The 26,406-nt window shown below is 45.3% G+C and overlaps 1 protein-coding gene across 3 annotated transcripts in view; it reads right to left on the bottom strand.

Moving 5' to 3' along the window:
• Positions 1-2,315: 2,315 nt before the first annotated feature.
• Sgpp2 (sphingosine-1-phosphate phosphatase 2) overlaps positions 2,316-26,406 on the bottom strand; it is a 111,777-nt gene continuing 87,686 nt past the window's right edge. For all 3 annotated transcript variants that reach the window (XM_050161041.1, XM_050161042.1, XM_050161043.1), the window contains one exon: positions 2,316-5,765. In XM_050161041.1, the coding sequence (XP_050016998.1) occupies positions 5,214-5,765 (552 nt within the window). In that variant the 3' untranslated portion in view covers positions 2,316-5,213. The remainder of the gene's footprint in view (positions 5,766-26,406) is intronic.

Consider the following 26,406-nt stretch of genomic DNA (forward strand, 5'->3'; position numbering starts at 1 on the left):
GCTTTTTATCAGCGTCGAGTTGGAGTTGGAGATGGGTAAGATGGTGTGTGTTTGGAGGGCTCTGCGTAATTTGCTCCCCCTCGAAGCCACCCATATGGTTTCCAGGTGACCGCTGATGCAGATCAGAGGCCCTAGAAGCCCCTCTCCTCTTGGTTCATGGCTTCTTGGGTACACTATGAAGGAAGTCCTTGAGTACAGGTGTTAAAGCCGCACCAGGCCACCCTGCCCCACCCTCGATGAGGAGAGGACCGAGTTGGGCTTGTTAGAAGTGTTGGCTTTCTCTGAATACCTTCACTGAGAAGAATCTGGCTTGGCTCCAACCAAGGGAACCCTGGTGTCACAGCAGGAGAAGAGAAGCAGCAAGGTTGGCAGATGTGTTGAGCGTCACAGCCGGAACTCCTAGCGCCACCGTTGCTTTTCTTGTTTGTTTTTGCATGCCACATAGACAGGCGTGGAGAAGGAAGAGGAATTCTTGGCTTCATCTAGCCCCCTTGTCTCATGTGGCTATGGTTTTTAAGAATTTCACGTTCTATTCATGGCCCACATTCAGCTCTCGTTCTTAGTATGCATGTAAGTGTGTGAGTCTGTGCTACAGGTGTGCCCCACTCTGAGAAAACAACAGATGGATAGTAAGTCCAAACTAATTTATTAAAGTCTTATGTTCGTGAGGAATGAAGACTTGCCATATGACTTTGAAACAGCAAAGCCTTCGGCAGCCCAAGTGCAGGGCTGGGCAGACAGCTCACTGGGTTAGTGGTTGCTGTGAAAGCTAAAGGACCTGAATTTGAACCCCCAGAACCCATGTATAAGTCAGGCATCCTGCCATGGATCTATGACCCCAATAGTGGGGACAGGAAGATCCTAGGGACTTGCTGGCCTAGCTGTCCAGCCAAAATTATGAGCCTCGGGTTCAGTGGCAGACTGTCAAACATACAGCAGGAAGCAATAGTGAAAGGTGTGTCAGACGTCCATGCCAGCATCCACACTCATTCAAGCAAAACATACACAAATGGCCTTGAGCAGAACACTGTCTGAAATGAAATGTGCTTGGCTTGGTCCATGTAACCTGTGCTGGAGAAATGGACAGAGAAATCATCAGAGAGAGGGAGGACAGTGAGGGGTTCCCGGTAGATCACAGCAACACAACGTACGGTTTGAGGACCCAAGGAGAAGACTAAGGGGTGTGGCATGCACGCGGGGCACACAGCTGCTTTGTTTTTAACACATGAGGGGACCTGGGAACAAGTGGTTCAGAGGTGCAGGGGGAGGTATCCACAGCAGACTGAACTGTCTCACCGAGGATGATAGAAGGGGCCTGTGAAGTCAGCACATCCATCACTTGGTTCTCACAGTGATGTGGTCTGGGTTTTCTCTGTAAGAGCAAGGGGACGTGCCTCCATCCCACTGGTTCCTAGACACAGCATCTTCTTGTAACTTGTCACCCCACTGCTAAGGCAGCCTGGTCTCTTTAAGCCTGTTTCTAGAAAGCCTTCCTGGTCTTGCTCTGGTCTGCACGCCCAAATAAATCCTTTTCTTGTCCTGCCCCACCCCCATGACCTGGTCTTTTTCACACAACTTTGACACTTTAGATTGACTCCAAATTCTCTGAGCCCGTGTCTCCTCTGACCTGGGGCAACTCCACAGCACAGATTGGAACTTTAGATCCCTTAGGTTCCCAGCACGTATGGGCGACAAGGATATCCTGATCACAGCACAAATGCATCCTCGCATGTGCCCTTCAGTGTACCTTAGTTTAGCGCTTTAAAGAGAAACCTGAGGGGCTTAAAGACACACAAAGCATGGTAGTGATGCAGATTTGACAGGGGCAAAGCGTTCAGGTGGCTCAGCCACTAGGGCAGTCGTCTGTGAAGACATTTCCATTCCCTCCAGTCCATACAGTGAGTGGCATCTGTCTCCACACAGGAAAAGGATTCTCTCATTATCAAGGAGTTAGAAGCACACCACCGCGATACTTACTCCCTGCCAGACAAATCTGTAGCCTTTGTGACGCTGCCCGCTGTTTGCACGGAGGTGGATTCTGGCAGCTGAACGTTCTGCAGCTCGTCACTCATTTTCTCCACTCTTGCTCACTTTGGGTCCAACAAACCCAAGGAAGACACCCAGATCAAGAAAAAGCTACCTGGGTAGAGTGGATCACACTGGAATTGCAGCACCTGGGAGACTGAGGGAGGAGGACTGACGTGTTATGTTAAGGACCAGCTGGGAGCTGGTCTAACCTGAGCTCTAGGCTAGCCTGGGTTATAGGATGAGGCATTGTCTCAAAAAAAGGGGGAAAAAAAGCCAACAGAAACACATTAGATTTTAAAGCATTTAATAATCACAGTCAAACAAAAAAAAGAATTTATTTTAAAAATAAATTTACATACAGTGCATAATTGAGACAGCTGAGGGGTTCCAAAATAGAAACCTGAAACATATGGTCTGAAATACCACATGTTGTGAGTGTCCTGGTTAGATGAGTTGTGTGTTTGGGCGAGAAAACCCCATTGCCAGGCACAGCATGGAGTAGTTTTGGTGGCTTCCATCAAAGGGTATTGGTTGAAGGTCTTGCCTACGTCTTCCAGCATATTCAACTATGGTACAGGTCTGAGCAATGCGACACAGAAGTCACAGCTGTTTAGAAAGCAAATTCTAGATGGGTGCCTTGGCCTGGAGTAGAAGCAAGATGGGGAAGGGTGTGTTATTCTTCCCAGTTCATGGAGGCACCAATATTTTTGAAAGCTTTGGCGTCAAGGTTGGCCTGGCCTAGACACATTCTGGACACTCTCTGGTGAGCATGACAAAGGAGCCTTTGGACTAAGACTGGATCTTAACCAGCAGGGGGCACTCTTTCCCCAAAGAGAAAATCCAAGTGTTTTGATAGGCGACACAGAGAGAATTTACTAGGCTGAGGTGCTCTGTGAGCCGTGAATTGAGAGGGATCAACAAAGGCAAAAAACGTAATCAAGCACTAAGTTTTAAAACCGATACTGTAGGGATCCGAAAATAAACTTGCCACCTCTGATAACTAACTTCTCCCTCCATTTGCATTAGCAAGCACATCAAACCTGTCCTGACAAATTCTTAGGCCACTGTTTAATGTTGCGTGGCTAATATATTTCTCCTCTATCCAAACTATGTAAACACGACCTTAAATGCATCCCTGCAGTTGTCAGCGTCCCTGTTGTTGGGACCTAAACTTCTCAAACACACCCCCACTGCTGTGACAATAGGCCACAGCCCTTCTTTTGCAAAGATGCTCGTGGAGGAAGCTGAGCCCTTTGTCTCCAGGCTCCAGACAAACTAACTAAAATCATCCTGTGTAAATATTAGCCAGCCTTACAAGCTCTAGTTCGGTAGCTGGGGTGGGGAGGGGGAGGAAAGTGCCTGTCAACAGCTGTGCCCTGGAGAGGCTGAGGACCCCTATGCCAGGGGTTGCAGCACCCCAGCCATGGAGCTGACATTTCGTCAGAGCAAAACCAGGCAAAGGATGCATCATTTTGATCCCTGTTCATATCATATCTTAACTATGGTAAGTGAGAGAAGAATTAAGTTAAAAATGGGCATTTTGTTAAGAATTATTCTTTTCGTTTGTATGTTTGTGTTTTCAAGACAGGGTCTCACTGTGTAGCCCGGGCTGTCCTGGAACTCAATCTGTGTATCAGGCTGGCCTCAAGCTCAGAGATCTGCCTTCCTCTGCCTCCTGAGAGCTGGAATTAAAGGCATGTGCCACCACACCCAGCCCAAGAATTAATCTTGAGAAATTAAAACATGGTGTTGATTACCAAAGAACATCATTCCAACATAGGCCCTGGGGCATGTTTAACATCGGAGAAAATGTTGGTCTCGGTTTTCACACCGAATGCAGAAGTCTGAGCCTCGGTAACTTTTTAAAAGGGGTTAATTTTGTCCAGAATATATGGCTGGTGATGAGGTGTCAGGATCATGGAACTCTGGCTTCAGTGATACCATCCCGCAGAAGACCCGTAACTATGCATTTCTACCAACTTTTCAGGATGGGTTGATAGCTTATCTTTCTTCTGAACAGGAGTCCAGGGAAGGAGCTCTTTGCTGTTATCATCATAAATTAAACCATCATAGATCTAAGGAGGACCACTCGAGGTTTAATGGGTGTTATAGTTAATTGGTTTATTTCCCCAAAACAGGCTAACGTTGTTCTTGCATTAATGGCCCTCAGAATGGCCAAGAAATAAGAGATGGGAAGGTTGAGAGGGGGTCCCTGATTCTGCCTCGCAGATGAACAATTAAAATAAAAAAAAAACTACAGAAGTATCTAAGTAATGATGAGGTAACATCAGGAGGATGAAGCAATGGCAGGACTGCCTCGCTTCTCTTGGTCAGGCTTCCAGAGGACGAAGCTCATCCATTCCTGTGCTGATCCAGTGCATTCTCGGTTCATCTGGAAGCTTAAACAACCAAAGATGCCGAAAACCAAGCGAGAAAGAGTAGGGGTCTCGGTGTGTCTTGTTTCCACCTGCGAGGAGGCAGCAGCCTGCCACGTGTGGCTTAGACTAGCGTAGACACTGAAACCTGGGATGCTGCAAACTCTGAGAGGAAGATCAGCTTCTTGCTTCACTGACAGTGCCTGGAGGAGACAGGCTGCTTGAGAAAGCAAGTTCTTCCTGGCGGCCTCTTAACTCTGCTGCCATCTGAGCCCCTCACAGGAGGCTTTAGTCCAGAACGGTCTCGCCAGCCACTCAGGCACAGTCCAGTCCAATCACAGCACAAGATGTCGCTCTGCCCAAGGGGTGTGGTTTTCCACGGTGCCACCCTTCCTCCCAGCCCTAATTCCAGTGTGGGGAACGAGATGAGGCATTAGGCAAGGCTCTGACTGAGAAGTGTTCCTGCCTTCATATTACCTCAAGTCTGTTGGCTCTCTAGAGCCCAGCAGGGCTTGTCGCCATTGCAAGTCAAGCCGCCATCCTGTCCACCCAAGACCCAGTCCTAAGTCCATGTAACAGAAAGGGGATGGGTAGTCTGACTGACTTCAGGGGTGGTTTCAGGCTGGAGTCAACGAAACACAGTCCTTATGGACCAATCTCACTGCTGGTGCCCCGGCCGTAGGATCTATGTTACATCAGCAAAGCAAAAATATGATTTAAGATTTCCTTAAACAGGAGGGGTGGAGGTTGCCCCAACTGACGGCTTTCTCATAGCTCACCTTACTGGACTTGTTCCCATCTGTTTGGGGCTCAGAGCAATCCCAAAAACCTGTGCAACATGGGCACAAAAGTCGTGGCGCAGATGCCAACCGACGTGTAGGTGACGAACTTGTAAGGGACCTCAATCTCCAGTCTTCGCCTGGCCTCCTTGTTCCTCGTCACCACCTTGAACCACGAGAACAGCACTTGCAGCGAGAGGTTCTGTACCAGCTGACGCACCAAGACGATCAACACAATTCCCACCGTAAATTTCGTCAGCCCTAAAACCAGCATGTCAGTGGTCAGGGGCGGGATGTTCCGGATCACAGGAAGGGACGGGCTGGGCTGGGACACCAGCTGGAAGAAGTGGTTGATCCAGAACCCCAGGGTGACTCCAGCCCCGGCAGCCACGATGGTGGTCGTGTCCGCCCTGGTTGGGCTGTAGAAGTCTGACACCGGGTAATTGTAGCATAAGAAGAATGGAACGACTATGACACACACAGGGAAGAGGGGGCTGGCTGAGTCCAGGGAGTCAATGAGGGTCCAGGCCGGGTAGGTGAGGGCAATGAGGAAGGCAGTGATCAGCACGCCGCCCAGCACGTCCTGCCGGGAGAGAAAAGAACGGGGGTTGATTGACACTTGAGAGACAATCTGTGCACTGTTTTATTTTATCACAGCTATTCAAAGAAAATGTGAATCAAAGGATTTGAAGTGAAAATGGAAGATAATATGCAGTCACCATGTTACACATGGTACATGTTTTCTTACAGGAGTGTTTCTGTATTTTAGAATAAATTCTGATTTTTTTTTTCTCAGTGGTGATAGTCTTGTGGTCATTTACTCTTACTCTGTCATATGTACCTACAGTCACAAGAATTGTCCTAGTCCTCACAGATGTGGCACAGCATGAGGGTGCTATACTCTAGTAATGCATTTAAAAAATAAATATTAAACATTACCAATTGGGTGACCCTTCAGCTCCTTAAACCCTTGTCTAGAATAAAAAACCACAGGAGAAATGTATGCCCCAATAAGTACTGAGCAGTTATAGCAAAGGAAATATACTATTAAATATTTCGAATATTTAAAATACTCATAAGATAGATGAATCACCCATACAGGGGAGAAATGAAGCCTATGTTTCTATAACAGCTGGTATGTGAACATTTATAGAGATTGTATCAATCCCCAAAGATTCTTGACTGGACGAGTGGTAAATAACCTGGGGTGTATTTGTGTCTTATAATACTCTTCAGCAATCAAAAAGCAATGAACTGCTGGTGCGTGGTAGAGTTGGGTAAAGTCTCCAGGAAACGCCACTGAATGGGGCAAGCTACCATGCTCCGAGGGTCACACACAACATGGTTCTATTTATATGACACTTTCCAAAAGACGAAGCCACAGGGACAGAGACGTGTCAGCTGTTGCCTCGGGGACTTAGGTTATCTTGTGTGACCATAAAAGATGTCAAAAGGCCATCTGGGGATAATGAAACGATTCCATTCTGATTGTAATTATAAATGGTGATTATAAAAATGTATGTGTGTTACAATGCATAGAATGTCAAACAGTTATTACATTATTTTATAAGTGTATATGCACATGTGTGCGTGCTACAACAGGCCTGTGGAGGTTAAAAGGAGCTGGGTCCTTCTTCCCTTCTACCATGTGGGGCCCAAGGATTTCTCAGGTCCTGCAGGTGGCAATGATTGCCCTCCTCCCTGAACTGAAACCAAAGAGCCATACTTCATATACTTTCCTTATGTTGTCTTTGCTGTGATTTGGTATTTTCCTCTGGGCTCATTAGAAATGTCTGGCCAGAAAGTCGAGGCTGAACCAAGGTAGCTTATGTATTTGGATTCTTCTGGAAGCTCTTGGATAGTAGCACAGACAGTCACTTACAAACTCAGGAGGCAGTAGCTTTCTCAGACCAGCATATCTGGGATACTGGCTACCCAAAATAGAATTTACCCTATTTCTTTGTGTCTTCTTTTGCAATGACAGTCACCAAAGTCTCTGGCATCTACTTGGAATAGTCTTTATAAACTAATTGTGTTCATCTTCAGCCCAAACTAAATTATTTTGGTCCACATCCCCAGCATTTGAGGCAAAAATAATTTTAGCTAACATGACTGAAGATGAGGTCTTTTTCCTCTCTTGAGACATAACTAGTGAGATTTCCAAGCTGGGGGCTGTAAATTTTTTTATAACAATGATTTTTTAAATAGTTCTAAGTAGAAGAACTGCAAATATGCTAAATTTTATTTTATGATTTACTTTTATTTTATGTGTGTTGGTGTTTTGATAGTATGTATGTCTGTGTAAGGGTGTCAGATCCCCTTCAACTGGAGTTACAGACAAGTTCGAGCTACCATCCGGGTGCTAGGAATTAAACCCAGGTCCTCTAAAAGAGCAGTCAGTGCTCTTAGCCACTAGGCCATCTCTTCAGCCCCCAAATTTTATTTGTAAATAATCTTTTTTTCCCTCCCTCCCTCCTCCTTCCTTCCTTCCTTTCTTAGACAGGATCTTCTCATTCTGTAGCTCAGGCTGGCCCTAGCACTGGTCCAAAAACAAACAAACAAACAAAAAAACAACAACAACAAAAAACAAACCTAAGCAAAAAATTCAAAAATGTTTCCAGACATGAAGACAATTAAACTAAAAGGCATCTTACATGATGGGAACACATAAACCTATGATTCTACTCAAGGAATTTGAAGAAAATGAAGAGAGTAAACTTGTTCACGAAGTTCACATCTCAGAGGGTGCTGTGGAGACAACCCAAGTTGGGAGAGTGCTTGCCTAACACACAGAAAGCCCCAGCACCAGCACAGAATCACCCTAGGACATAGTGACATATATCTGTCATCCCAGAAAACAGGGCACTTAAGGCAGGAGGACCAAAAGTTCAAGGTCATTATCAGTCCAATGACAGCTTAGACTACGTGAAACTAGGTCTCAGGAAGAATGGAGGAGGGAAGGATTAGCTTACTCTTAAAGATGGGTCTTGTTGGGGTATTTGAGTTCATGCAACTAAGACCAAAGGTAACATGATCCACTGGAGAAAAATCAGAAAACACAAACAAGCAAAATTTGGATAAAGAAAGGGGCAAACATCACAGACTCTGAAAAGGCATGGATTGAGCATGATATCCGGCTCACACAAAGAATGTGATGAGCAAATGCACTGCTTCCTTATTTAATAATAGGGGAGAACATTTTCCATTTGAAAAGACACATTTCTGAAAAATCTCATTTCCCTCCCCATGGCTTCACCTTTAACAGCTAGTGAGATGCATTGAAGAGAATACAGTTTAATCTTAAGTATATGCATGCATATATACACACATATATGTATGTATACACATGCATGCATACATACAAACACTTGTTGCCATGGATGAAATATCAGAAGGAAATTGATGTGGGAGTGTCATATCAATCTGTTGATTTCATTGGCTGAGCAATAAAGAAACTGCTGGCCCTGATAGGTTAAAAGATAGGTGGGCGGAATAAACAGGATAGAATTCTGGGCGGAAGAGGAAGTGAGGTCAGACTCTGCGCTGCTCCCGGAGAGACTCTACAGCTCTGCGCTGGAGCAGAGACACCATGATGGACGGAGGCTAGAATGCGCTGCTTCCAGAGGGACCGGACAGCCACCATGCTCTGCTCTCCCAGGCAGCTGCAACCCACAATGGACTTAGGCTAGAATCTTCCCGGTAAGCGCACCTTGGGGTGCTTACACACTTCATTAGAAATGGGCTAGTCCAGGTGCGAGAATTAGCCTGTAAGGGCTAGAGTTCATGGGCCAAGCAGTTCTTAAATGAATACAGTTTGTGTGTTGTTATTTCGGGCATAAGCTAGCCAAGCGGCTGGGGTGTTGGGGACGCAGCCCCGCCGCACTTATTTCAACAGGAAATAAAAGGACAGGTGGGTTTCCTGTGTGGGAATACTATAGATGACTTCTCTGATGTGGGATTCCCCTCTATATGCTGTGATTACCATTGGTTAATAAAGAAACTGTCTTGGTCCTGTGTAGGGAATAGAGGTATGTGGGGGGAACTAAACTGAATGCTGGGAGAAAGGAGGAGGAGTTAGAGTGAAGCCATGTAGCCCCACTGGAGACAGATGCCAGAACTTTAGCGGGTAAGCCAAAGCCACATGGCAATATACAGATTAATAGAAATAGGTTAAATTCAGATGTAAGAGTTAGCCAATAAGAAGCTAGAGCTAATGGGCCAAGCAGTGATTTAAATAATGTGGTTTCTGTGTGATTATTTCGCTGCCAGGCAACCAGGAAACAAACTAACAGCCTCCTTTCAACACTACCTTCTACTGACCCACTGCCATATTTTCCTGAATTTTCTGCCATTAACACATTTTTCTTTTTTTCTATCACAATAGTATTTGTTAAGAGAAAATGCTTCCTGATCTTGGCTATGTAGTCAAAGGTGACTTTGAACTCTCAATCCCCCTGCCTCCACCTCCAGAGTGCTGACTTGACAGAATGCATCACTATGCCCAGCTCAGTATTTTTATGTTAATAAAGACACCCTCAGATTCGTCACAATAGCCAAGCTATGAAATCAGCCAAAGCATCTGCCAACAGATGAATGGATAAAGAAAATGCATATTATGTATATCTATCTATCTATCTATCTATCTATCTATCTATCTATCTATCTATCTAGATACACACAGTGGAGTTTCATCCAGCCAAAAAAGCAGAATGAAACTGTGTCATTTCAGGACAATAAATGGTCATCCATGTCACTGCCGTAGCAACAGATGCAGAAAGACAAGTATCATAACCTTTTCTGCCATGTGCAGAGATGAGAATAAAATAAAACAGACAACCTGACAGTGACAGAGGACTCCGACGAGGAGAACAACATCAGGACACGTCCATTGTGCCTTCTTATCCTTGGCCAAACTGCAAGAACTCGCTCACGTTTTGGTGAACATCTCTGGAAATTCCCACAGTGTGCCTTTACCCCTCAAGAACTATCTACATTTGTGAATTCTGACCCTCCATTCTCTTCCCATGTGTGATTTACTGGGAAAGTTTTTCATCCTGTCTCCCAGCATCTCCCCTGAAGAACATTATGGAGGACTAGACTGCTCAAAGTTATCTGCCTAGAAAGAGGGGCAGAGGCAGCCATTTGCACAATTATTTGCCAAGAATGCTTTCAGATCCCTGGTCTATTGAGGCATTTAGGCCGGGAACTCTGACTCTAGCATCTTCCCCTCTGCCAGATCCCCTGCTGAGAATGTCAATCAAGGGCCTGATCTGCCCCTGATGGCCTCACAGAGCGCACTGAAGCCAGGCACCCAGACAAAGCCAAGATATGATGAATGCTTTGAAAGCCGCTACCCTGACAGGGAACAAGCCAGACCTGGCCTTTGTCTCGATTACAGTTGCTACAAATCTGTCAGTGTTTCCTCCTGAACATCTCGGAATATGCTTTCCTGTGCTAGCAAAGGTTTAATTTGATTTCTCAGACTCATGAAGACAGGCTTCAGTAGCTGCCTCAGCAACAGGAGGCCACAGGGCTCATGAATATGCATATCAGTGACTTCAGAAACCTGAGTGTTATGTTATTAGCATTTGTATGGGGGGGGGAGAAAAGGGAATGTCTAAGTTCAAAAGTATTTATTTCCAATTGTCACACAGGAGGGTCCCTAGACAAGTCAGGTGAGGTGGCCTCTCACTCCCAGTACGCAGGAGGCTGAGGCAGGAGGATTGCAAGTTCCAGGCCGATGTGGATGACAGAATGAGACTTTGCCTTGGATAAACAAGCGCGCGAAGAGATGGACAATGGGGCATAAGCACTGGAGTCAGATCCCCAGCACCCAGGTGTGGCGACCCACCTGCAATCACAAACCGGGAGCCCCCAAAGTGGCTAGATTAGCTGAACTGGGAAGCTCTGCATTCAGCAAGAGGCCCCACCTCTGTATATAAAGCCGAGAGCAATCAAGGAAAACACCCCGTGTCAACCTTTGACCTCACTCTGCGTGCACAACAAGCACATGAGCGCACCACACGCATGTGTGCCCACACTCAGGTCAACAGCACACTCAAAAATAAAAAAAAATAAAATAAACTGAGATCAATCAGAAGCCGGAAGGCAAGTATATTTTATATACCAAATAAGTTATCTCAACAGATAAACAACAAAATAGCCAATCACATTAAATTTGCTCATACTAATATCCTCAGAATCTTCCCTGAAATATACATTACCTGGCTGGGTTTTGTCCTATTAAAAGACAAATGGGATTTTTGTTTCCTGAAAATGATTTTGCCTGGATAAAGAAAATGTGGTATATTTAACTGATGGAATATTATCTGGCCATTAAAATAATGAAATCATGAAATTCACAAGTAATGGATAGGACTAGAAAGATCCTCCCCAGTGAGGTAACCCGGACCCAGAAAGACAAATACGGTATGTATTTGCTATACATATTAGCTGTTAATGATAACCAAGTTACAATTCGTAGAACCATAAGGGTTAGGTATAGAGCAAGGGACTAGGAGGGGCAGAGAGAGCTCCCTGGGAAAGGGAAATAGAACAGATAGCTATGAATGAATGAAATGGGCAGATTAAGTGGGGAGGGGAAGGGAAGAGTGAGAGCAAGGGAGGGGACACAGGGAGAGACAACAAAAATTGAGGGCCATTGGAGGAGGAGAATGGAAACCTAACAGCAGAAGCTTACTAAGATATATACGTATATGAAAGCCATGTAAATGAAGTTGCCAAGTAATGGGTGAGACAGAGTCCCAGGTGGATAGCTCTTGTAACCAAATAAAGTATCCAGTCCCGTGATTGGTTACATCTGAGTTGTCAAACAAGGATTCCATGGGAACCCCCAAGCAACTTAAGCTCTTGCCAAAACTGTAGGTTGCTCTCTACAAACTGAGGGCAAGACCTCATGGCTGAAGACAACACCTACACAACTCACTGAACACGGAGGAGTCAAGCCGGTGCCTACATAGAGCCTTCACCCTTGCATGCTAGCGTCTCTGGAACAGAAAGCCATCTGCATGCTACCAAAGGAGAAACGTCAACCAACCAGACACAGACCCAGTCACTGTTGATCTACAGTGGTGTCCCTGGAAGAGAAGCTTGTGGGAGTATCCAACCAATATCTGATTTGACCTGAGGCCCATTCCATAAGATGGAACATCGTTTGGGTGACCAGAGGTGGACAACCTAGGGTAAAACCAAATGCTACTGTTAAAAATAACAATAATAATAAAAGTAGCAATAAAACGACCCCTAATAACACTCATCTATGCTCAGATCAGTGCCCTTCTCAGCCACCATCAGAGAAACTTCCTCCTGAAGCATATGGGAAAAAATACACAGACCCGCAGTCAGATATGATGCAGAGCATGAGAGACCTTGGAACACTCAGCCCTAAATCGGACGTCTTTATCAAATCCCTCCCCTCAGGGCCCAGGGGACCCTGCAGAAGAAGAGGCAGAAAGAGTGTAAGAGCCAGAGTGATGGAGGACACCAGCGGAACAACGGTCTCTAAATCAACAGGATCAGTGCACATATGAACTCACAGAGACTGAGGCAGTGTGCACAGGGCTTGCACGGGACGCACTACATGGGATCCCAGAGCTGAAAGGAGAGGTGGACACGCCCCCATCTCTACCCCAGAAACAGCCTGCAATTAATAACCACTTGCAAATGAAAATTTAGTCTTCTCCAAGGGAAACAAACTGTTCTTAAGGGTAGGCTGCACACCCAGCAGTTGGTGCCCAGCAGAAAAAGAACCACGCAGCATCTTTGGAGGTTACTTGCCCATTATGTTGTATCAGGACTCCTCCTTTTTAAATTCCGTCTGATTTTTTATTTATATGTATATTCTCTCTTTTTACCCTCTCTTCCTTTGTGTATATATTATGGCTTCCAGTTTAGTGTTTTTACGGGATTCCTGAGTATGTAAACAAGTGGTTCTCTGTGTCTATATCTGTTTCTTGTGTCTTTTCTTGGCTCTTTTCCTTCTGTTTGTTTTGTCCTATCCCGATGTGTTAGTTTTTATTTTCTCTTATTATATTTTATTATTATTCCTTAGAAGCCTGTCTGTTTTCTAATGAGAGACAGAAAGGGGTGGATCTAGATGGGAGGGAAGTGGAGGTGAACTGGGAGGAGAGGATATATTATGTGAGGAAGAAATGTATTTTCAATAAAAGACAAAAAAAAATTAAAAAAATGATTCTGCCAAAGAGTAGAGTTGCTGCTTTTGTGACCCCATAGGATATGGACTCCATTTCATATATAGCCCAGCAGCCTTAATGTACTTCCTTATCACACTTCCGAGGTCTAGTGATTTCTTCATTAAAACTTACTGGCATACTCATTATTCAATGAATTCAATAAAATCTTTGGCCCAGGGCTGGTAAGATGGCTCAGACATTAAGAGCACTAGCTGTTCTTGCAGAGGACCCGGGTTCAGTTCCCAGCATCCACATGGTGGCTCACAACCATCTGTAGTGAGATCAGATGCCCTCTTCTGGTGTGCAGGCATATAGAAGCATTTGTCTACATAAGATAAATAAATAAATCTTAGAACAAACTTCGGCCCATGTGAACTTTGTATTTGGAAAACATATACCTTGAAAAGGCTTTTAAAAAAGTGTTCTGTTAAGCAGCTAAATATTTGATGCTATTCAGATGGCTGAAATATTCGTAAGTAAAACTATCTCTGATGATTATGTGTCTCGTATTAAAGAATTTATTTGAATTTATTTTCTTGATATATTATGTTTTTATTACGTGTGTGTGTGTGTGTGTGTGTGTGTGCGTGCGTGCATGTGGGTGCTCACAGAAACCAGAAGAGGCTGTTGGGTTCCTGAAGCAGGAATTACAGGTGGTTGTGGACCAACCAACATGGATGCTGGGAACCCAGCCTGGGTTCTCTGCAAGGGCAGTGCTCACTCTTGATGACCGTGCCATGCCTCCAGGCCTCTCGCTTTAATTTTAAAGCCAAGGAGTCTCACTGACCCCAGTCCTGCTGCTTCAGCTAAACCAGCTGGCCACTCAACCTTTGAGATCCTGCTCCCTCTGCCTCATCAGCACTGGGGTCACGGTGTGTGCTTCTGCTCCTGGCTTAAATGTATGAACCAGGGAATGCAAATTCAGGACCGCACGCTTGCATAGGAGGTACTTTCCCTTCTGGGTCATCTCTCCAGCCCCTGTATGTGGTCTTTAAGTGGTTCGGGGACACTAAAAAGTAAGGCAGGCATTATGTTTCTTACGGTAATTATATAATCAGGTATTTTTATAGATTTCTATGAAATCAGTATTAACTAGGAAGATACTGGGGTACAGTGACCATTTCTAAACTTGGCCTGTACCTAACCAGATTTAGGAAATCATCACTTGCTGCTCTGGTCTCCACAGAGTCTAGCAAGTTTGAGCAGTCTTTCTTTGTGAACTACACCAACCTCCCCACCCTGAATTCCCATGTGTGTGAACAGTGCCGTGATGAATGGCAGGGCTTGGCAGGGTGGAGGATTATGACAACAGCTCAGACATGTTTCCAGGCAGGTCTTAACATCATCTCCGACAACAGCTAAGGAGCTCACAAGAATGGCAGGTACGGTACGAGGAAGGGCAATCTGCCCGGAGACACAAAAGACACTGTCAAACTCTTCGGTGATCCTTCTCAAGCCTGGGTGGGCAGCAGGGCCTCCGAGTAACCAGAGAACAGAGCAGAATCATGTTCCATGTGATGCAACTGTCCAACAGGCCCGTGCAGGTTTGTGTCATCGGCCTTGCACTGCCTTATCTGGGGGTGTGTGGGGACCGCTTTCCAAACTGCAGCTTGTGTAGAGCCCCACAGGGAAGCCCTTGAATGCAGCTTCTGATAATGTAGGTCCAGGTGGGACCCGAGACTGCATTTCCGACGAACTCTCAAATGATGCTATGGGACAAGGGTCACACTGGTGAGTGACCGAGTCTGTCTTAACTTGCTAAATTACAGAAGCCATTGTGGGGTCACATTTACATGGCATGGAGGGGCCTCCTACTTTCTTTCTTTCTTTCTTTCTTTTTTTTTTTTGAAACACACTTGAGAATGAAAGCTTCGGAATGTACTGGAAAATGATCTGGTTGTCTTTTTCAGTATTCAGGCATCTGTACTGGCCTGCCCTTGGGGTCCTCAGCTGCAGCCACTGAGAGCACCTCCTGTGCACATTCACTACGTTCCCTTTCCCTTTGAATATTCCCCCCTTACTGCCTGTTTCTCTCTCTCTCTCTCTCTCTCTCTCTCTCTCTCCTGCTCCTGTCACCAGCGGCGGATCTCCCCACTCCTTTCCTCCGCTTTTCCCATTCCCTTGACCCCAATAAGAACACCCCCATGTGAACCACATGGTGGCTTTCTCTCTTGTGCTGGTTTTTTTTTTTTTTTTTTAATTACAGCAATCTCTGAAAATGAAATTCGGATACAGTGATACTTGTGCACACCAAAGTCAAAGGGGAATCTGAATTCCTGGTGGTCTCAGTGCCATGACTGTTCACACCCAGAGGAAAAGGAAGTAGTATACTGTTGTCCCTTGTTCATGCCCCTGGGGAACGTTGGCTTGTGCCCTGGATGCTGGGTCCCTGCGCAAAAGCTCCCCCAAGGGAGTACTGTGCGGCTCTCCTGCCATCTGAGAGCCAGACTCCTGGCATCCTGCTTTGCAGAGTGTCGAGAAGATGTAAATATGACCATTACATCTGTGGTGAGGCCGGACATCTCAATCACAGAGAGTTCTGATCAGTTTATTTAACTTCTCATCCTTTGGAAAAATGGAGTAAAGCCAGGACTTCCCTCACAAGGTTGCTGCGAACTATCCTATGGGGTAGCTAATTCATGTAGGGTACTTAGAACAGCGGTTCTCAACTTTGACCCTTTAATACAGTTCTTCATATCGTGGTGACCCCCGACCATAAAATTTATTTTTTACTACTTCATAACTAATTTGCTACTGTTATGAGTCATAATGTAAGTATCTGATATGTAGGCTATCTGATATGCACCCTGCAAAGGGGTCGAGACCCACAGGTTGAGAACTGTTGGCTTAGAACAACGTCTAGCAGATTCTGCAATATTTCTACACACATCTGATATGCCATACAATATATGATATGTAACATTTCTACCCAGAAACAACAATGATCCTGAGAAAAAGCAAAGATCTGAGTATGTCCACGGGCAGGAATGCTCATTATTGCAAGGGGCCACTTCCCTCAAGACATTATGCACACCCCACTTCATCTCAGTAAGAGCCCAGCAGTGGAGGAAATATTAAGCTATGCTTAGTGTAAAGTTACTATGAAAATACGAAGAGCCAAGAGGGACAAGGATGAGGTCTCTTGGGTCTCCATCACCTGCCATCAATACTTACAGGACAGTGGACTCAGCAAGAAGATAGAGAGGTAGAGCAACGGGAAAGAGCGTAGAGTATAATGATGACAGAGAGAATAAAAGAGCCACCTGACCCATGATGATGGTGATCTTCCCAGAAGTGTGTAAAGGACAGGCTTCTAACTGCAGAGTGGACTAGAGTGGACTAGGTATTCATATAGAAGGAACGTCACAAGATCTATTACAAATGGAGTATAGAAAGAAATAAGCCAAGTAAAATGGTTAAATCTTTACAAATAATATTTTGTGACTTGAGATGTGCAAAAAAAAAAATATCTTAGGACACAGAATTGTAACCATCAGTTAAAAAGTTGCGTAAATTGGACTCCACTGAAATTTCAAACCTCTCTTCACCAAAAATGTCAACATAAGGATCAAGAAAGCAAGTTACAAAGTAGGAAAAAATGTCTAATATATTTGACTAGCATGTATTGATAGTACTAATAAAAGGACAAGTGATCCAGATAAATGGGGTAAAGGAACTAGGACCTCACAAAGAAAAATATCTCATATAAATAAACATATAAAATGGGTCAAAAATCATCATTCAGAGAAACCAAAATCACATGAGAGACTGAGACATCTCACTGGAATGACTAAGATGAAAGAGACAGAGGAGGCGGGGACACACCATATGCTTGCTGAGGCTGTGAACCAACACCACACAATGGCCAGCCTTGAAGCTGTATACTTGCACAGCTTATGAGATACATTGTATTCTTGCATCCAGACTCAGATAAAATTCATCTATCTCTCTGCGCTAAAAGGCTTGGAAGGAAAGTTCAAAGTAGCACTGTTTGTAACTGTCTCCCTGGAAACACCCCAAATGTTCATCAATAAAGAATGGACAGTGGAGCATATTCACATCGTTGAATATTACATAACAGCAAACGCTGCTGGACACGGTGGCATGTGAAGATTGCTTGCGCCTAAGAGTTTGACGCCAGGGTGGGTAATGCAACCAGACCTGGTCTCAAAAGTCCCATTACTAATGCATGCTGCTGATGGCCACAACGCAAATGCAATAAGAGGGATGACTTCACAGACATAACAGGGAGTGGAAGGCACCAATGCGGGCAGGCAGCGCCACCAATGCGGGCAGGCAGCGTCACCAATGCGGCAGGCAGCACATGAGATGCTCCTGGTTACGTGACATTGAACCAGGGCACAGTGCTGGTGATCTGGGGAGCAGCGCCTCTAGGGAGATGCAGAGTTGAGGCTGACAGGGGACTTCTGAAGATGCTGCATCCCGATACCAGCTGTGTAAAGCATGCTTTCTTCGCTAGAAGTTCCCTGAGTTGCACAAATATAATTTGATCTCCTTATATGATGCATCCATAAAATGGTTTATAAAATTTTTCTTTCTTTTCTGAACCACAAAAGTGAGAGTTCCTAGGATTAGACTCCACGTCTCTTATTCTATGCACATGATGCTAACCTTCTCTTTAATCTCTCGCTATTGCTTACACACTTTCATCCAAGGTCCAGATAGCAGGGCCTGTGGTCATGACATTTTAAAGTTCACCAGGGAACACAGACCTTCCCTCTCCGTTCCTGGCAGCGTTGTCATCCCACCAATTAAATGAGGTGTGCCCACGTAGTGAGGACCTCTTCTAAGGTACCCTTCTCTCCCACAAATTGGTTTTGGGGAGCTGTCTCACTGGGTAAAGGGCTATCCGAGCACAAGAACCTGAGAACAGATCCCAGGACACACGTAAAATGGTGGAGGCAGGAGGATCGCTGGGGACTTGCTCCACCCAACTCGAGGTGCAGTTAGGACTCTGTCTTAAGGGTATGACGTAGATATCTATAGAGCAGAACATTCAGTGCTCTCCCTTGTCATCTGTGTATACGAGAGAGAGAGAGAGAGAGAGAGAGAGAGAGAGAGAGAGAGAGACAGAGAGAGACAGAGACAGAGACAGAGAGAGAGAGAATTGGTCTCCCATATAGCTAAAATTCTCATGATGATAATTTCTCCACTCTAAGGTCACTAAGCCTGCCACCCTCTACTCTTAGAGATTTAGAGGCACAGATACAAGCACCCTTGCTGACACAGTATTTGCTATTGTATGAGACTTTCTATTTTATATTTTTATAGGATAAAGATTATTCCCACAAACAAAACAATGCTAAAGAAAAAAGTAGTTGGTGATCAGATAAACTTGGACCGATAGCTGAATCTATTTCAGTCTGATTCAATAAATTGCAAAGAAATTGAAGGAAAAAATAGATTAACAGATGGTAATCTGTTAATACTGGTGACAATCCAGTGAACATTTACTGAGAGCCAGGAATCCTGCTGGGAACTAGGGTAGGAGGTGATGGCGTGGAAAAGTAAAGAAAATGAGATTGTTGTCCTCAAAGGACTCATAGCTTAATGGGCCATACAGACTGACTGTATCCAAGCACACACTTAGACCACAGCTTGCACCTCCTCCTAACAAGATGCAGGTTCGGTGGCTCAGCTGCTGAGCCATCTCTCTAGCCCCTCTTTTATCACTTCTTAAACACCCCTGAAGATACAAATGAGGTTACAATATTCATTGGATATTTACATTTCTTTTGGGGGAACTGTCGGTTCCTGCTAACTGGTAAGCTAGCCTTTGCTTCATGGCTATGCTAATCCATTTTCCAAGTAGCTTTGCACTGCCAGGAAGAACATGGGAAGCATCCTGCTGAGGCAGACCAAAGGGTCTCACTCTTTTTCCTTCTCCTTGAGATAGACTCACTACGTAGCTCTGACTGGCCTCTAACTCACAGAGATCTGCCTGCTTCTGCCTCTGGCGTGCTGGGATTAAAGGTGTGCAGTTTTGCCTTCATGGCGTTGAACTTCTGATCGTTAACATTTGAGGGGCTGGGGATATGGCTCAGCAGGGAACTTGTTGCTCTTTCAAAAGACCCAAGTTGGGTTTTTGGGAATTATGTCAGGTGACTCATAACCACCTATATATAACTCTAGCTCCAGGAGATACCGGGCCTTTTTCAGGCCTCTGGGGGCATCTGCATACATATGGCGCGCGCGCACACACCCACACACACCCACACACACACACACACACACACAAAGACTGAGTAGGTCACTCAGCATTCATGTCTGTACTCCTCTTTCATGGGACCCAAGCTAAGTTCCCAGCACCTGTGCCAGGTAGCTCACAACCACATGTAACTCCAGCTCCAGGGGACCCATCTCCAGCTCCAGGGGACCCAGCTCCAGCTCCAGCTCCAGGGGACCCATCTCCAACTCCAGGGCACCCGTTGACCTTGGTACCCTTTATGAGCACATGCCACCTCCCCAACACATCAATAATCAACAATAAATCATTTCTTTAGAGCCTCGAGCCATTTGAGATTCCTCTGAGGAATGTCTGTCCTCTGAAATGGTGGCCACGGTCCTGACATTTGTCTTCAAGCTGGATGTGGTGGCTGAAGCCTGTAATCCCAGCACTGTCAGGGCTCAGTTTGGGGCAGAAGGATGGGGAGCCGCTGCCTCAGAAGACAAAGGAGACCGTTTGCTTTCAGATCTGATGTGACTCAGAAACAGACCTTATTTCAGGCTTCTGAAGTTCGTTGAAGAACTGTACCCGGTCCTTGTGGTTCATCATTTCATCCCTCCAGTGTGGCAAGCAAGCAATGACTTATGGTACAAATTCGGCCGTAAGAGCTTTTTATTTCAATTATGTCAATAAAGGAAAAGCCAAACTCGTTTTTAAAAAGTTAACTTTACAAAACTCAAGGACCGTGCTGCTTCCATTGGAGAGGGACATGGGCTTAAGCGAAGCCCCATCCTCCAGGGACTCTGCAGCACGTTTGACAGTCCGAAAGGGCGTGCCCGCTTAAAGGAAAACCACACTTGGAAGCCTGCTCCTGTGAGGACTTCAGCCAATCCCTTCTTCTTACTTCTTTTCCCAGGACTGGGACTCGCCTAACATTCAGACACACCATGCAGAAATGCTAGGTCCCAACCCATGCTCTGTCCCTGAACATGGCCCTTTAAATTTTATTTGGGGAAACTGGAGATGTTTTCAGTATGACCTACAGGAAATACTGGGTTTAAGAAGCACCTGTGGCTTTCTCACGGCCATGAACTGCATGTTTCCCAATAGTTACCTCAGAAGTTTCTTCTCGGCATCCTTAGGCCAGCTCTCGCGGGAGTCCAGTTGCTGCCCTGCCATGACAGGGAGCCCTATTCCCAGCCTTCCGCCCTGGGCTTTTTGCTCAGCTTTTCCCTAGGGCCAAGCATTTCTAGGACCTTGTTCATCCCACATGTACAGGGCAGAAAACAGCGCCACAGTTGTGGCTATGGGATCAGCATTGAAAAAGCAAAGTTAAAACAAAAAAGAATTTGTCTATGTTTGCTATTGGGATTGCATATCACAAGCAGTTCTTGCCAGATATTGAGCTAAGCCCTAACTTTCGTTTCTCTGATCAAATGCCTTCAGTTTACCTTATTGTCCCCAACAACGGCTGTCTGGACTCCTGGTTACTGAACAACACTGAGGGCTTTTGTCTTAAAGAAAGAAGAAAACAACCCCACACTTTATAAGTAGCAGAGGTTGAAGTACCATGAACACTTACTGCTTTTGAAACCAGAAATAATTCTCTGTTTTGACAAAAGGATAAAAAATATTTGCCCCCAGGGCAAAGAGAGACAATAGACCTAATAACATGGTGGCAGGGCTCAAAAAGGCAACCAAAGTTCCCTCTTTATCTCAGAAACAGACTTACCCAAGTCTACCAGAAAGTTGGGCTGTGTAGGGTGTGATTTCTCTTGCAACTGGGTCTTTCCTAGTATTAAATGAGGCACTTTAAAATAAGTTCTTTCCTTTTTATAACTGGTTTCAAACAACTTGAAAAACATACTCGGAATTCTGTCGACCAGAGCCAGAACACAGCTCCTAGGTCTGCAGATAATTTAATATTTGACAATCCTTTTCAACATCCTCCAAACGCCAACCAAAACTAAAACATCACTTGGGGGGTGGGTGGAGAGAAGTAAGAAAATTAAACCAAATCTCTAAATAATTACCCACAGATCAAACAATTTGGAGACAATAAAAAAAGAAGCATTTCGACTATTTGAAAACAAAATAAGGGACCGTCTGCCATTTGTTCACAGTTCTCATGTCCGCTGGCCTAGCAACAAACACGTCAGGCTAATTTTACAGTTAATACGTTGGGATGTTGCTTCATCACTCAGTGGATTTAAAACTGGCCCTTTGCAGTTGCATCATTCAGGACATCACAAATAGTACAGTGTGGCCAGCCTTCTGCACAAGTACAGACACGGTGCTGGCTCTATTTGTTGAGTCTTTGACAGAGCAGGAAAAATGCCGCACTGGACTTTGTTATCGTCTCCCGATAACTGAGAGCGCTTTACTTGGGAGAATGCTCCTGCTTAGGCATGACGGCTCTCACCCTGACCCTCCCAGTTGGCTCCTGAGCTGGATGGCATAATCCCAGAAAGCCCCTGGCCTGCTGATGCAGCAGAGGGAGTCACCGTCCAATACGATGTTTCTCGAAACTCTCATCACAGGCTTCCTTTCCTGAGAGGAAGTGAGGCGATCTAAGCCCAGAGCTCTCAGGCTTTGGCTTCAGGTTAAAGAACAGCCAGAGGGCAAGAGCTGACCAGCCAGAAAGGGTAAATTCTCTGTGCAGATATGAGCTGAAAGGAGAAAGAGCTTTGGGAAGGAAGGGCCAGAAGTCAAGCCTTTCCCTTCCAATCACCACTAGTGCCTCCTTTTACCATGGTTACAAAAGCCAATGCATTTTTCCTTTAGGCTTAACCGGGGTTGAAATGGTATCTGCTATTTACATTCCTGACCAGGCCGATGGTGATCAGTGGATGTTTGACCTCACTGGGTACATTCCAGTCTCTGTTCTCAGGGAATGCCCGCAGGAATGACTCCCAAGATTCCATCCTTGCATTTGAACCCCATCCCAAAGCCAAAGATCAGGTCCAAACAAAGTCTCATATACATACACCCAGGTTTTGATCTGAGAGCTGGTGGGAGGTAGGATACACCAACGGTGATGTGGTAAAGGAAGCCAGCTTCCTCACTGCCACCTGCTTCCAGTCCTTGATGTAGACCTGTGTGAACCAGCTGTCTATAAACTAGTCCAATTTCTTCAAGCTATTTCCTCTCTCCTCCTCTTCTCTCTTCTTTCCCTTCCTTCCTGCCTTGCCTCAAATTGGCTAGAACTGGTTTATTCTTCAAACATGAAATTAAACACCAAGAAAAAACAAAGATTCTGCAAGTCAATGCATCATTTCAAACGCTTTTCACTGCAGCAAATGGGAAATGAAGGACTCTACAAACAGCCTTAAGCAAGAAGGGACCCCAATTTGTTGTTTTCTCTTGAATGGTGAACCTAGAGGTAGGATGGCTCTGGATATGGCACCATTAACCAGTCAAGGATGTCAGTGGTGGCCCTGAGTCTTATGTCCATGTTTGGGCTGACAGTGCTGACATCTCCAAAGGCCCCTGTGGATGTCGGTGGTGGCCTTGAGTTTTATGTCCATGTTTGGGCTGACTGTGCTGACATCTCCAAAGGCCCCTGAATGCATCATCTAGCTGCCTGACCTAGATGGAGTTGTGTCACCGTGCACACCCAGCAGCAGAGAACAATTTCTCTGTGCACGGAACAGGTGCGAGGACACATTTAGGAGTCACATGTGACTCGTCATGGCGACTACTTGGATGGCAGAGGCGTGGGAGGGAAGGGCTAGGGTTTTGCCTATGTTTCTTTTATGGGTATATTGGTAATCGGGAGGTCCTTCCCCGAGACAAGGCCAGAGCTGGTTTGGCAAGGATGGTGCCATAGCCAAGCAGGTTTACCATTCTCTGTGTTTTATGTGGGTCTAGGAGTCTAACTAAGGCTTGTCAAGAAAACCTTGCCCTGGACAAAGGTGTTCAAAACTGACAAGAAAGAGGTTCTGCCGGGAAGTCACTCTTCCCATTTCTGTGCCAATGACCATTAATATAAATCAGTAGTCACCTCAAAGACACATTCATATGCCCTGAGCACTGCGGCTGTCTCCACCTCCTCTTCATCTTACAACTGATCCTGTTTAGTGTGTGTCCACCCCACGCCTGGTATGATCATCCTTGATCCATTCAGTGCCTCTCAACTTTGAATTAAAATAAACCAGGGAGCTGCTTGTACAGCTCAGGACCCATGCTCTAAGCAAGATGCATGTGTGCGTGTGCATGTGTGTGTGTGTGTGTGTGTGTGTGTGTTCATGTGTGTGTGAATATTAGTGTATGTGAATGAGGGTTCACCTACAAATACCTTGGTACACATATGAAGGTTACAGGACAACCTGGGTATTAGTCCTTGCTTTCCATCTTGTTTGAGACAGAGTCACTTGTTTTTTTTTTGTTGTTGTTGTTGTTGTTTTTTTTTTTTTTTTTTTTTTTTTTTTTTTTTTTTTTTTTTTTTTTTTTACCTACACCAGGGTAGCTAGTCTGTGGGTTTCCAGGGGATCTCTATCTCTCTCCTGTCTCCCCATAGGAATTCTGGGATTGCTATATCAGGTTTTTCACGGGTTCTGGGTTCAAGGGTTTCCCAGGTCATCGTTCTTGTGTGGCAAGCATTTTTACCCACCAACCCATCTTCCCAGCTCCCAAGTAAAACTTTTAATTTAATTTTACTATAGACACACATCATATAAATGTCACTATCTTCACCAACTTAAAATGGGATCAAGTCTATCACTGTTGTGCAACCTTGCTTAGCATGCATCTTCAGACTTTTCTTAGACAAAAAATGATTTTCTGTGTTCAGGAAATAAATTCTATGCCCCCTACCCAGTTCTAGGCAACAACTATAGTGGACTTTTGTGCCTCTTAAAACGGCTGCTCAGAGTTCTCCAGGAAAGTGGAATTGTACAATATTTGCCCTTCTGTTACTCGCTTCTTTCACTTAATGCAATACCTCTGACACTTAGGACTCAGCACGAATCAATAGCTCCCTGCTTATATAAAGCTGAACAATATCCCACTGTAGGTATAGACTACATTTTGTTCATCCATTCATTCACCCGTAGACACAGGCTGCTTCTACATTCTCCCTTTTTCTTTTTCTATTGTGACGGATGGTGCTCTAAAATGTGTCATCCATGTGTGTGAAACTGTCAGAGAATAAAAAGGGGAAGGGTTCCTATAGGGTTGGAAGAAGCAGCAAGAGTGGGGATACTGTCAGTGTTACTTCCTATTTCGAGGGTCCTGGAAAGAGACCATATTATCTTAGTTGGCTCCGTTCGGCTGTGCCTTGCTAATTATAGCATCTGTGCCAAGTTATCACCAGTGTGTATATCTGCCTCCTTCAGTAGACTCAGAGACCCAGGAGAGTGGGTGCCTTTGCGCCCCTCAATACCCTAATCCCCTAGATCTTGTTCCCAGCCTGACGCCCATCAGAACTGCTGCTGAAGAAGGAACTACAGTAACCTATAATTTTTCACCACCCACTCTGAAAACTCTCCCCTTTGCTGCCAGGGTGTCATGACTCATGGTGCCCCGAGCTCAGCTCTAGTGCTGCAGCCTGACGCATTCTGGGCCTGAGTCAAGGTCTTCGTGAGGCAGAAGAAAGCCAGTGGGGCCCAACAGCAGGAGAAGACCAGGGAAGAGCAGGAGTTGTGTTCGTCCCTCACTCCATTCTCTTCTGGAGAGCTCCTTCCCAAAGAATGGCTGCAACCCATCCCTTGCATCTAAATGAGAGGCCCAATCAATCTTCCCCGCAAATATCTGCTTCTCTGTCTCCAAAAGCCACTTAAAAAGAAAAGAGGGGGGAAAAAAGTAACTGGGCTTCACTAAAATGGATTTGCGTGTTTTCTCTCTGTGTGTCTGGAGCGCCGCATTCCTATGTTTTCTTTGGTTTTAATTTTAACCTGAGATCAATTTTTTTTTCTTCAGAATGGAAACCTATGGAAATCAAAAAAGTAGCACCAGATAAAAGAAATGCCAAAACACCCAGGAGAGGCCTGTGTGGTACCACACTGAGGTCTAGGCAGGGATTTGCAGAGAACATCTTTGCCATGTGGAGAAGCGGTGTGGCGAATTGAGAATGCTCCGCTCCCCTCCCTTCCATCTCAGAAGCCAGCAGATGCAGCGTGCGCTGGGACAGAGGAGCAGGAATCGTGTCGTGGTAGGTGGAAGAACACTGACTCTTAACTGCTTCTTTGGTATTTCTCACATCTGGGCTCCCTTTCACTCAAACCGTAAACTGCTTGGGGGCCGGATTAGCAGGGGCAGATGCCTTCACTTATACCTTACTTTGTTTACTGTGGAATCTGCTGTCTTGATTTTAATTTTAAAGTACTGCATTAACACCATCTCCTGTGGCCCAGGATGGCCTCTGACTTGCTATGGAACTGAAGACGACCCTGAACTCCTGACCCTTCTGCCTCTACCTTCCATGTTCTGGGACGGCAGTCGTGTACCGCCACGCCTACGTTTATTCAGTACTGGTGTTGGAAAGAAGGGCTTAGTGCATGCCAGGCAAGCATTTCACTGTTTGAGCCTCATCCCAGCTTCCTATGCATTTAATTTTACACCTTCCCTGCCTCCCCTGATGCTTCCAGTTGCTCTCATGTGCCCCCCCCCCTCCATTCTCCCACGATGATGCATCCTTCCACTGTGACAGGATAACTCACTCCTGTCACCAGGGAGAAACTCAACAGGGCCTGGGAAGATGGCCTTCCTTGACCAGGCCTTTGGCTAATGTCATCTTGAAGTTTCACAAGATGAATACAGCAATCAAAGGCTCATTTCTTTTCAAAGGTGTCTTTCTTTTTTTTTTCCTTTCTTCTTTATTTTTT

Source organism: Alexandromys fortis, unplaced genomic scaffold (genome assembly GCF_014885135.2).
Source record: "Alexandromys fortis isolate MF-2015 unplaced genomic scaffold, M_Fortis_MF-2015_v1.1 scaffold_98, whole genome shotgun sequence".
Taxonomy (NCBI): Eukaryota; Metazoa; Chordata; class Mammalia; order Rodentia; family Cricetidae; genus Alexandromys; species Alexandromys fortis.